This window comes from Dermacentor silvarum, chromosome 2 (genome assembly GCF_013339745.2).
Source record: "Dermacentor silvarum isolate Dsil-2018 chromosome 2, BIME_Dsil_1.4, whole genome shotgun sequence".
In the NCBI taxonomy this organism is placed as follows: Eukaryota; Metazoa; Arthropoda; class Arachnida; order Ixodida; family Ixodidae; genus Dermacentor; species Dermacentor silvarum.
This window is the reverse complement of record NC_051155.1, coordinates 239,115,861-239,128,126: the sequence shown is the minus strand read 5'-3', so window position 1 is coordinate 239,128,126 and position 12,266 is coordinate 239,115,861. Positions and strand designations below refer to the sequence as shown.

The following is a 12,266-nucleotide window of genomic DNA, read 5'->3' as shown; positions in this document are numbered from 1 at the left end:
CCGATCCAAAAGCGTCTTTTGGATTTGCATTCTCGCGTAAGGATTTTGGAGAGTCATTGCCAACTCGTGAGTCGCTGTCACCTCGCCTTGTTCCTTGTGTTCCTCAGTCGCACTGTACAACCAAAAGCCGACAAGATGAGTATAATGTCCTATAACGGAGGCGTCGTGCTCGCCATGAAGGGGAAAGAATGCGTCGCCATCGCAGCCGACCGGCGTCTCGGCGCGCGCGGCCACACCATCGCGCTCGACTTCGACCGCATCTTCGAGATGGGCCCCAAGCTCTACTGCGGCCTTCCGGGGCTTGCCACGGACACGCAGACGGTGGCGCAGAGGCTCAAGTTCCGCATAAACTTGTACGAGTTGCGCGAAGGCCGCTCGATTACGCCCAAGACACTCGGCTCGGTCATCTCCAACCTGCTGTACGAGCGCCGGTTCGGTCCGTACTTCGTGCAGCCCATAGTGGCCGGCCTCGACCCTGTGACAAACGAGCCTTACATCTGCGTCATGGACCTGATCGGCTGCATCGACGAACCGACTGACTTCGTGGTCTCGGGTACGTGCGAGGAGCAGTGCTACGGCATGTGCGAGACGCTGTGGGAGCCCGACATGGGGCCTGACGAACTCTTTGAAGCTACTGCGCAGGCACTCATGAATGCCTTCGACAGAGACTCCAGCTCGGGTTGGGGTGGCGTTGTGCACGTCATCGAGAAAGATAAGGTCACCACCAAGTACCTCAAGACCAGAATGGATTAAAAGGAACACTGCCGGCTGCGTAGCTCCATTGCGCGTAAAAAGTCTCTGTAACACCATCCTTTGTGCTAGGAATAAATGCACTTTTTTTTTTACTCCTTAAAAAAAAAAAAGGATGAAAAAGCTTATTGCTCTCTTTACATCTTCGAATCAGTCGTGTAAGAAATTTGATTCTTCAAAGGCTGTAAATAGTCCAGAGCTAAGAAAGAACTTATGAAGGCATAAAGACTTTCGCAGATGGAGCATCATAATGCTGTTCAGAGTTCATTGTCATGTGATCAATTCATTAGCACATCACCAGTAAGGTAGTTCTGCAATGGAGTGGAATTTCCATCGCGGACAATCGACAATGTGTTCCTAGTATAATGGTCTGTAACACATTAGGTGCTACATGGCCAAATAAGCACTTGCTCGTTTTAAATAAGCGTGCCCACTACTGGGGCTTAATCTTGTATTCCTGCTGCTTTGCACACTTTGGAGTGGGATGCACTGATCACTGCACTATTGCGCAACAATCTTGCTTTGTAAATTGTGCAAAATGTTGTGCCCAACATAGGTTCTGAGAGTGGTGATGTCTGTGCTCCCATTTCAAGACCACAACAGGCATTACTGCAGGGGGCGAGGATGACATTGCGTGCATCGCAACGAAGCTGTGGTTCAGAAGATGGTGACGTCAGCTTCGGAGCCTGCTGCTATTGCAGTTAGAGTTCAGTGCAAGACGAATTGCCAAGGTCTGTTTTTCTTTTTTTTCTATCTTACATTTTTTTGTACATGGATAAGTTGTAATGTCTGAATGAACAACTTCCGTGCCTGCTACTACCTATAGCTCATGAATTAATGGTGCTCCGATACCGGAGCACCATTTACAGCTCGAGCAGAGCCGTTGAAGGTAAACAGATTAGATTATTGCACAGCTTTTTACCATGCAGTTAGTGCTTCAATATTGTTGGCCACAAAGACATCTGTGCAAATCATTTATTGCTCAAGTGAAGTAAACGTCCTTGATACAACAGCTCACCTTCGGCAGATAACTCATAATAGTAGGTCACCACTGCTGGTCTAGTGTCGTTTGTCTACTGCCATTGCCCTAAATATATGAAGATGTCAAGACCCTCGCACGTGGAGCAAGCTCTGTAGTTGAGCTGGAGAGATGCCTTTTAGATGGACAGATCCATGTGCCTGTTGTCTTTTTCAAGTTATTGATGCGATTAGCATTCGTAGCCTACTTCAGCCACTTTGGCTGTCTGCTGTCTAGCCACTGAAACATCGCTGTCGCTCGTATAACAAAAAGAAATTGCATCTCCAACTGATAAAAATGAGAATGTGTGCTCTTCTAGCTGACAGTGAAAATTTAAGGGCCCATTCACACTTGCGACTAGGCAAGGTCGCGCGGCCGATTGCGACTGGCGACCAGAAAGCTAGTCAAGGCGAACATTGTTCACACTGACAAATGCGACCGACGAGTCGCTAAACCGAAATGTCTCACGATATGCCGTTCACGTCTGCTTGAAATGTCATCGCCGCATAAAATAAGCGTCGGCATATACGGACATCCTGTTCCTTCGCATCTGATTGGTGCAGCTGTTCTGCGACTGCAGTTGTGCAACTGAAAAATCGAGCAGTGAGCAACTGGCCCAAAACGGTCGCATTTCGAAAAAAGCAACCATTTGCGACTACTTGCGACTGATCGCTTTGCGACTAGGCGAAGTCGCACGACCGATTGCGACTGGCGACCAACGAGCTACTCAAGACGAAGGATGTTTACACTGAAAAATGCGACCGACGAGTCGCTAAACCGAAATGTCTCACAATATGCCGTTCACGTCTGCTTAAAATGTCATCGCCGCATAAAATAAGCGTCGGCGTATACGGACATCCTGTTCCTTCGCATCTGATTGGTGCAGCTGTTCTGCGACTGCAGTTGCGCAACTGAAAAATCGAGCAGTGAGCAACTGGCCCAAAACGGTCGCATTTCGAGAAAAGCAACCATTTGCGACTACTTGCGACTGATCGCTTTGCGACTAGGCGAAGTCGCACGACCGATTGCGACTGGCGACCAACGAGCTACTCAAGACTAAGGATGTTTACACTGACAAATGCGACCGACGAGTCGCTAAACCGAAATGTCTCACAATATGCCGTTCACGTCTGCTTGAAATGTCATCGCCACGTAAAATAAGCGTCAGCGTATACGGACATCCTGTTCCTTCGCATCTGATTGGTGCAGCTGTTCTGCGACTGCGGTCGCGCGACTGAAAAATCGAGCAGTAAGCAACTGGCCCGAAACAGTCGCATTTTGAAAAAAGCGACCATTTGCGACTACTTGCGACTAACTTGGCCGCGCGACCTCGCCTAGTAGCAAGTGTGAATGGGCCCTTACACCTTAAAAAGATGCCTGTGCAATCATGTCGTAGTTCATTTGAAATCAGATGCGCTGAACCCCAATTCTACAGTGCCAGCGAGATAAAACAAACTGTGGTTGTGAGGCTGAGTTTAGTGAAGCTTTCTCTGTGACATCCGAAGGTGTAGAAGCTGTGGTGGCCAGCGGGACAAAGCTTGCTACAGTTGGGAGGCCATGTTTAGTTAAGCTTTCTTTGTGGCATCCGAAGGTGTAGACGCTGTGGTCTGCTATGATAGTGGGTGTATTAATGCGATTAGCATTTTTAGCTGACTTCCTCCATTACAGATTGCAAATAAATGTGTCTTCAGCAATCCGGTGTGTCGCTTGAATGTTTGAATGCTAATCGCATTAATGTGAGCAGTCATCGTGAGATGGGTTCTACCGAACATTGTGCTTGAGCAGCATGGCCCATCTGCTCCTGTCTCATTTCTCAGGCATTTCTGGAGAAGATGCTGCTGTCTGGAAAGCATGCAATCTAAATATCGGTCTGAGCATTGTACCAATACCAAGATGCTCACTCTTCCGAAGTGCTACATCCTGTCGCAGCATATAATCCACCGTTGAAGCAGTGCCACTCTGTTGTCATGGTTGAAATGCCTAATCATAGTTCTGCAGCAGGGTTGAAAATTGAGCTTGTTGGTCTACTGCATAGTTCTAATATTGCCTGGCACATTCATCAACAGGTTACAAAGGTGAAATATTGAACTGGTCGAGAGCAAGCTACTTGGTTCATCAGGGCATATGTAATCCAATTCTATGCAAGCAGTGTCATTGCAAGACCCGAATAAAATCTACAAAATAATACATCTTATATCAGGAGCACTTGTTGTCGAAAAAACAACTGAAAAGTCACAATTGTCTTTTTTTAACAGGGTAGTATACTACTTTGCTCAATTTTGCACTGCACTCAGGCACTTCTGTGATGTACAGAAAAGGATGCTAATAACAAAAGCCATGCAACATTACATCATGGCACCCCAGAACAATACAGATTCATCTTCACATCTGGTTGCACGACATGAGTGCCATAAATGCATATTTCTTTGTTTTTGACAAAGCTGCTACAGGCCTGTCCTCACACTTGGAATGATGATGTTGGTATCCACTCTCAGTATTAAATACTTGCAAAAGACCTATCCTGTACATCAACTTGGGGTGTGCAGAGATGTCACAAGGTTCACAAAGATAAATCACAAGGCTATCACATGTTTATTACAGATACACAATGGTAAGAGTCCAACAAGGGGTAGGCAGTTACTGGCTGTAACTGTACCATGAATTGACAGAGGAGTGCAGCTGGCTCTTTTTCTTTCTTGTTTTTTTTTTTTTTTTTTTAAGTGCCACATGCACATGACATTGATATATGCTGAATTAGCAGATTGTAGTACTGCATCTTAGGTTGATGTTCTCATGTAGAACCGGCCACTTGTGCAGGTGCAACAGCGCCAGCTGCATAATCTAGTGTAAACTACTGTGCCATAACCTACATTATGCCAGTGCCATCATACCACCACCAGACTATCTCTCGAGAGTAATATAAGTGGTCACACAAACTGCTCATTTGACTACAATTGTACCTTAGTTTGAAACAAATACTTGCATCTTAATATCTGCAGAAACCTGTGCAACTACCTCAAATATAGCTATTGTTACTTTTTGATTCCTTCATTTAAGGAACCGGTGAATCTATATGTTGGTAAATATGATGACAGAGGGGGCGGGAGGGGTGCGTCATAACTTCTTAATTATGCTTAGCACTGGTTCCATTACATGACAGTTTGTCTGCCAAAGTACCCTGTGAATGCCATCTTTCATTATGTATCACTCCACATAATTAAGTGTTACGCAATTTTATTATCACCGACAAATGAAGTGAATGATACTAAAGACGTGTCAAGGGATGGTGTAGTATTTAACATAGAGCATTTGTTTACGTTTCTGTGTTTCTTATGTCAAAACAGTGGTTCATACTGTGCATGTAGTCATGTATAAATGACCTGTTCTCAGTTATAGACAACATTATTGATTAGACTAGTTCATGAGGTGCACTTATATATTATTTAGTTTTTCTGTCATCACATTTACTTGTGCAGATCCAAATATAGTGACATTGTGTTGCTATTTTCACCACTACGTAACTTCAAGTTCTCCTTTTGAAACAGTATTAAAAAAAAAACATTTTGTTTATTGCACGAAATTTTTTGAAACTAAGAAACTTTTTTAATAGAATGCAGGTACTTATATATGTATAGGGGGTCTGAAAGGTTTGGAAATTGGAGTTGGTACAAAACTGGTTTCAGATGGGACAGTGTCATATGTGGTTCATCATCTCAGTAACTTAAAGTTCACCTTGACAAAAAAAAAAAAAAAAAACCGGAACTATCCTCAGTGATAAAACATGACACCAAAGAATGTTGAGGTAAGACTTCTTTATTAACTCCAAGTATTCAAGGTATCCGCATGTAAATGGCCAGCTAAAAACTTGCAGAGGTACTTGATCTAGCACCAAAACAAAATGTGCAATGCTGTGCATTGGCGCCACCCATGACAATAATATGGTGTGTCCTTCACAGAATGCTGCAAAAACAAAGTTTGCTGTCGATGACTCCACTACTCACTCTCCTCTGAATACTTCCCCAGGGTGTCAAGCAGCATCCTTTTGCCGTGCTCAATTCTCTGCCCTAGCTGTTGTTCATGTTCCAACACAAGATCTCGAAGTGTTGTCAAGCCTAGAACGCTCTCCTCATTCTTCTGAAACAACTTGCGCATATCATCATCCGTAGACTCAACCATTTTGCACAACCGGCTGCCAAGGCCTGCAATGCAAGATGCATAGAAATGTTTGACACACCTCACATGAACTGTGCCTTTATTTTAACAAAATCTGGGAAAACAAAAAGAGTTAAGACAAAATTTGAAGTTTTAAGGAAATTAGCTAGCACCGAAAACTCTAGCAATCATTGACCTGAGGCAGAATTTAACTTGAGATAGCAAGCTAAACTTAGTGCTTGCACTGATTTCTAAAATCTTGCCTGAAGCCTCTTGTGGGTCATATGCATAATCATGCAAAAAAAGGTTTAAAGGCATGGAAAGAGGCAAAGGTATGCAATAAAATTTCCATGACAATATATATGTCATTTGCTGAATGGATGCTAGATGCCACCACAATATTGTGCTACATCAAACACACAGGATTCACGTACCACGTTGCAAGCACATGTTAGTCAACATGCTCGTTCATGAACACTTCATGAATGAAGTGGCGATTCATGTCCTGAACTTGCTATCGCAACTCCTTTTAGTTGCTGTTTTTGTGAAGAGACTGATTTCTACTGCAGAAGCAGTTTTTCTCAAGGTTCTCTGCAGATTTCTGTTGCATGGATGCAAAGGAAATTACGTCATCGCCTGACATGGTGAACATTAGGCCCGTCATGACACTCTATGGGCCCGGCCGCTTCAGGTCGAACAGTTAGCTGTTTTTATCCCATCTGCCCATGGTGTTGCGGACTTTAATTCGCTACGCTTTATCACACTTCTGCAGCAAAGTTCAAGCTTTATATTGGTGGTGTTTTTGAGATTGGTTTTCGATATTGAGGGATACATACCTTGCCTATGGTCACACACAGAGATCTCATGATGTCATTTTAATGGAACGGCGCCATCTCCACCTGTTATCGCTACGGAAAAACACCGCGAGATGACATATGGAGATGGCGCCACCATTTCATTGCAGAGAAATTAGCATTTTTTGACCCGTGTCGTCGCCAATGAAACACATTTGCTATTGCCTTGGATTGGTGTAGCTTTAGGCGGCATAGGGCAGCACATATATGCTCCGCTCGTGCATCAACTCTCAGATGCGTCAAATCAGTTTTACTGCAGAAGCAGTTTTTCTCGGGGTCTCCTGCAGACTTCTGTTTCACGTAAAATGCATCATCGCCCGACATAGCTCAACATAGGGCAGTGCCAGGCTGCATTTGTCGTCAAAATCTGCTGCACATATCTCTCGTCAAGCTGTGCCAAAATGTACTCTTCTTCCATAATACACATTTCAGTGCCATATATATAGAACTGTTTAAAAATAATATATAAATAACAATTTTATCATTTATATTTATACAAACATATTTTACAATTTCGAACACTACATCCTCGAATCATATATAAATTTATAATATTCTAAAACCCCTAAAAATTACATGTGGCCTCAGCATTTAGGGGTTGAATTCGTAAAGAAAATTGTTTCTTATGTAATGAAGAAGATAGCACAAGCGTCGCTGTGGTCGCTTGGCTCCTGAAGTGAGGAAGACAAAGACCAAAGGATCGATGTTGCTGTTTTCCTCGCGCTGGCACTTGGCTGGAACTGCCCGGGTGCTCTCTGCGCTGGACCTAACGTGACTGGGATTCCCGCTAAACGCCAATAAACACCATATCATTTGGTGGAGGTGCTGGGTATTAATCCCAATACCTCTTGCCAAGGAGGCTCGAGTGGACGGGTTTGCTGTTTGATGTGCACTATTCGGACTGTCCTGTAAACATACTATGATTATTATGGCACTGACACTGTAAAATTATGCGAGAAGGAAGCAGGAAGCATTCTGTGCTACTGCACACAGCAGATGAAATTCAAGGCATCAGCAATTGGGTACAGTGTAAAAGAAAAGCGTATAGTTTATTATTTGTGTGACTTACGTTCAGATGACATCTCGGACGAGGCATCTCCACCATCGAAACCTTCAAGTTCCTCTTCAGGCTCAGCTTCATCATCACCTATATCAATGTCAGACATGGATACAAAAAAGAGACTGTTCTTACAGCAGTTACATAAAAAACACATTACAGTGACTCAGTTGTGTGGAAACTCATTGTTTGGGCGGTGCCCTGGTAAATTTCAGTTCGTTCCAATAATAAACACAAGTGATTCCATATTCATTATTTACAGGTGTATTTTACATTCAGGAAAGTTAGGTGCCAATCTACGAAACACTTGAGCTCGCCATAATTATTTTGGTCCTAGCAAGAGAGCGAGAGAGATAAAAGGAAGGCAGGGATGTTAACCAGTCAATAATTGGCTACTCTACGCTGGTAGAAGGAAATAGAAAAAAGGGAGAGAGAGAAAATTGTCTAACCCTGCCTCCCATATGCAAAGTGGCAACATAAAGACACATCTCTAACATGCGAAGTGAACCTTCTGCATACTAAAATTATGAAAAAAAAATAAAAATAAATGTGATCGCAGTTATTTCATTACTCATAGTACCTTCACACATACTTCAGCTCAGCGCAAACCTCTAGCTGTCAGATAGGCAAGTTTACTGTCACTCTTATTGAGTTTGTCTTCCCACAAGTGCATTTTGCCGTTAGTGCTATATTCGCTGATAGCCACACAGAATTAAGGTACATACGCTATAAAATATTTAGTTTGGTTAGCATGCCCATAGGCGGACAGTTTTCATTTTTGAGGTGGGGCGGGGGGGGGGGGGGGGGCTAGGGATTGACTAGCTTTCTGTACCCCACCCATAAACAGGGTGTTTCAGCGAACACTTTAAAAATTTATTTAAGGTTGCCTGTGGCAGATAGCTCAATTCTAGTTAATGGTCTACTTGAAGAGGCGGACATTACTTGCACAAGAAATTGACATGCATAATCGACTAATCAAAAGAATTCACTAATTAGGTTTTTAACTAATTACCTGATGGCCCATATTGCAATTTAGAAATTGTAGCAGTGGATTTCGCAAGGCGGATCCACTTGGAATTCTCAGGATGACACCAGTTTCGAGATATTAATTCCCGCACTTTGCGGAGAATTGCATTGGCGTTCCAGTTAATTTTGTTCTTCAATGCATAAAGCAACGTTTTGTTAAGAAACTAACTGGAACGCTAATGCATTTCTCCGCAAAGTTAGGGAATTAATGTCTCGAAACTGGTGTCATCCTGACAATTCGTTCCAAGTGGATCCGCCTTGCGAACTCCACGGCTACAATTTGTAAATTGCAGTATGGGCCATCAGGTAATTAGTTAAAACTTAATTAATAATTTTTTGTTAATTATTCAATTATGCATTTCAATTTCTTGTGCAAGTAATGTCCGCCTCTTCGAGAAGACCAGCTCATGAACTAGAATTGTGCTTTCTGCCACAGGCAACCTTTAAGAATTTTTGAAAGTGTTCACTGGAACACCCTGCATGTGTATCCTTTAATAACAGTTGACCATAGATAAACTTTGTGTTTTTAGCACAGTTATTTTTTTTTCTTTCTTGAGTCGTTAGAATTGTCTACTGGAAAGAGAAGCAATACTGAGATACGTATCATTCACGTGCATTTCACATGCTGTTGACACCCGCCGTGGTGGCTCAGTCAGCTAAGGCGTTGCGCTGCTGAGCCCGAGATCGCGGGATGGAATCCCGGCCTCGGTGGTCGCATTTCGATGGAGGCGAAATGCAAAAACGCAGTGTGCTTGCGTTGTAGTGCACGTTAAAGAACCCCAGGTGGTCAAAATTAATCCGGAGCCCTCCACTACGGCGTGCCTCATAATCAGAACTGGTTTTGGCACGTAAAACCCCAGAAATAAGAACACATGCTGCTGGTAAAAGACTCTGCCAAAGGGGCCACTGAAGTGTGCAGGTGTTTTTCAGAGTCAAAAAAGCATGCAAAGTAATTTGAAGTGACGTGAACATACAGCAACATAATCATTCTCTAGGCATAGGCTACCCATACCATTAGAATTAAGTGTTAGTTGGCGACCTCCTTTACTTAAAAAAATATAATAAACTTTGTACTGTGTATATATAGTGTCTGTGCATGGTGTTCACATGGAAAGAAAAAAAAAATTGAAGTGAAGTAATACGCATTAGGTAATCGCCGCTGGTGCTTCTAATGTACTTGTCCTCCATTGTGAGGTCTTGCAGAAATTAAGAAAGAAATTAATACCCCTGTCACACGGGCACTCGAAAGTCTTTTGAGCAAAAAGACTTCTCCCGAAAAAGAGTTTCACCCGCAGACGCACGACAGGGAGCGATCTCTTTTTCAGAAGCGGTCTTTTCTGGAAGAGGAGTTCGCCGATCTCAGGCAACGGAGGCGTTGTCTCAGGCCGATCTCATTTACCGCCGAAAAGGAGTAGCCTCGAAACCAGTGGGCACCAGTAATTATCATATACTAAAGAAAATAAGCGAATGCATAATTTTTTGTCGCCTAGGCTCATCATGAAAAATAATTTTATGTCTCGCAGAAGGTGTGGTAAACCCAGTAATGCTCATTTTCTTCTGTACTCTCGTAAGCAGGTCGAAGGGGCTGGGGATGTCACGTGATGACGCTCTTTCAACTACTACAATAAATTTTTATAAACGTTTCTTATGTTAAATTTATTTGAAAAACGTGTAAACAATAAGTTTTCACTTTATATTTCGAGATATATAAGCTTTTTTTGCCGATATTGTTTCGAACGCTAGCGCCTCGCTTTCGGTAGCCTGTCCAGAAGGAAACACTAAAAGGAGATCGTCGGCGCCGTGTGTCTTCTGAGCAACACCTCTTCATTCAAAAGTCTTTCAACTTGGTAAAAGACCGCTTGCGTAAAAAAGTTTTTGCGTGCTAGTGTGACAGAGGTATAAGAAAGCGAAAGTATTAATTAAAAGCCGTGCACGTCCATGCCAACAATGATGCAGTGATGAAAATATCCATGTAATATTTTCAATGAAAAGGTAGAGGTAACTCAAACGAAACCTCAAATGATATGTGGGTAATATAACTCTAGTAATTACACTTGGGTGGCTCGGGCCCCCCGGCGGAAATCTCTGAAGGGGGCTCGGGCCCCGGAGCTACCCCCGTAGTCGGCGCCTATGATCCATGCCCTTGTTTATCCGTGGCATTGAAGGAAGTTATGCTAATGCGATGTAGTCAAGGAGAAATCAATTGGTGACTAGTATGTTAAAAGAGTCTTTACGTCATTCATTCTTAACGTTGTTGGACCACTTACATTCGTCCGGCCTCTGGAACGAAAAGGCACCGGCGCCAACATCTTCAGGTTCTACTGGACGCACATCTGCTCCTGTAAACGATGGACAAATATCCGACAAAATAAAAAATGTATTCACATATTCGACACATGCTGTATTATTTTCATACGCGGCGACATGCATGAATCGAAATCTTGGCTGCCGAGGTCGTAATCTTCAGCGGACACGGTCGGCGTTTGTTCCGGCAGGTTTTGATGAAACTGCATTGAGATAGTTGCATCGACCCTAATGAGTGAACACGCAAAACCGCGTATACTTGCGAATATATAAGGCCAGATGAACGCTACCTCTTTGTTGTCATCGTCAAAGCATTCATTCATATTATCATTTGTGAGATCCATGCTCGAAACGGCGGTGAAATGGTACGCAGGGAGGTAACCACTGGACTGGGAACAAGTCTTTAGCGAACCGACGGCAGTTTACGTCTGGTAGAAACTAGAAGCAGAAAAAGTATAACTTTTTCCTTCTTTTCCTTTTTGTTTGTCCCGAAGATGTTCCGCTTTATCAAAATTTCCCGGCATTCGGTGTCTCTGAGCCCAACGAGGTGAAGATATTGCGCTTAAATTTCCGCAGCGGAGATGGCTCTCCGAAAAGTGAAGCCGGCAGCCGCCATCTTGCTAGAGGCAAGAAGCCCCAACCTCCGTAGCGGCCGTTGCAGACACAGAGTATGTTCGTAGTGTTTATTGGTTGTGCGCTGTTACAACAGTGTTTAACTGATTGTGACAAACTTTTCGAGGGCAGTGCAACACCTCGGTAGGCCATAGCTGCACCAGTCGCGTAAAGATGACACCAGGTGTAACGTTTCACTTGTAAAATAAGCTCGCGTCGTCTGCTCAGGACTGTCATACCTGCTTACGTCGTGCGTGCGTTTGCTTCAATTGGTAAGGTGCTCGTAAGATACGCGTATGTCGATATTGAATTTACGTTTATGTCGTATAAATACTCGTTGGCATGTCACTGCGTGCGGTTTTTATGTAGCGCTGGCTTGCAGCGGTCTCGGGTTGTGCTCGAATACATGTGCGGTGTGCTTGTACTACGACGACATACTTTGTCTGCTTTGTACCATGTACGCTCCGCGCTGCGACCATGTTTTCATGGGGGA

The 12,266-nt window shown here is 43.6% G+C and overlaps 2 protein-coding genes across 2 annotated transcripts; one reads left to right on the top strand and one right to left on the bottom strand.

Annotated features, from left to right (window-relative positions):
* Window positions 1-3: 3 nt before the first annotated feature.
* On the top strand, window positions 4-878 carry LOC119442957 (proteasome subunit beta type-3). Its single transcript, XM_037708043.2, has one exon. The coding sequence runs from the start codon at window positions 136-138 to the stop codon at window positions 751-753; it is 618 nt and encodes a 205-aa protein (XP_037563971.1). The 5' UTR covers window positions 4-135; the 3' UTR covers window positions 754-878.
* Window positions 879-5,565: 4,687 nt separating this feature from the next.
* LOC119442952 (uncharacterized) lies at window positions 5,566-11,703 on the bottom strand. The gene is made up of 5 exons (XM_049662475.1): window positions 11,452-11,703; window positions 11,274-11,364; window positions 11,125-11,196; window positions 7,844-7,921; window positions 5,566-5,967 (listed from the first exon to the last, which is right to left on the bottom strand). The coding sequence occupies exons 1-5, from the start codon at window positions 11,503-11,505 to the stop codon at window positions 5,762-5,764; spliced, it is 501 nt and encodes a 166-aa protein (XP_049518432.1). The 5' UTR covers window positions 11,506-11,703; the 3' UTR covers window positions 5,566-5,761.
* Between the last annotated feature and the right edge of the window lie 563 nt (window positions 11,704-12,266).

What these genes read in the sequence shown, in the direction of transcription:
- LOC119442957 (XM_037708043.2), top strand. Translation starts at nt 136, where the DNA reads ATGAGTATAATGTCCTATAACGGAGGCGTCGTGCTCGCCATGAAGGGG.
- LOC119442952 (XM_049662475.1), bottom strand. Translation starts at nt 11,505, where the DNA reads ATGGATCTCACAAATGATAATATGAATGAATGCTTTGACGATGACAAC. An exon ending in GTTCCAGAGGCCGGACGAAT is followed by an intron (nt 7,922 to 11,124) that starts GTAAGTGGTCCA and finishes ACATTGATATAG; the next exon opens with GTGATGATGAAGCTGAGCCT. An exon ending in GTCCGAGATGTCATCTGAAC is followed by an intron (nt 5,968 to 7,843) that starts GTAAGTCACACA and finishes CTTGCATTGCAG; the next exon opens with GCCTTGGCAGCCGGTTGTGC.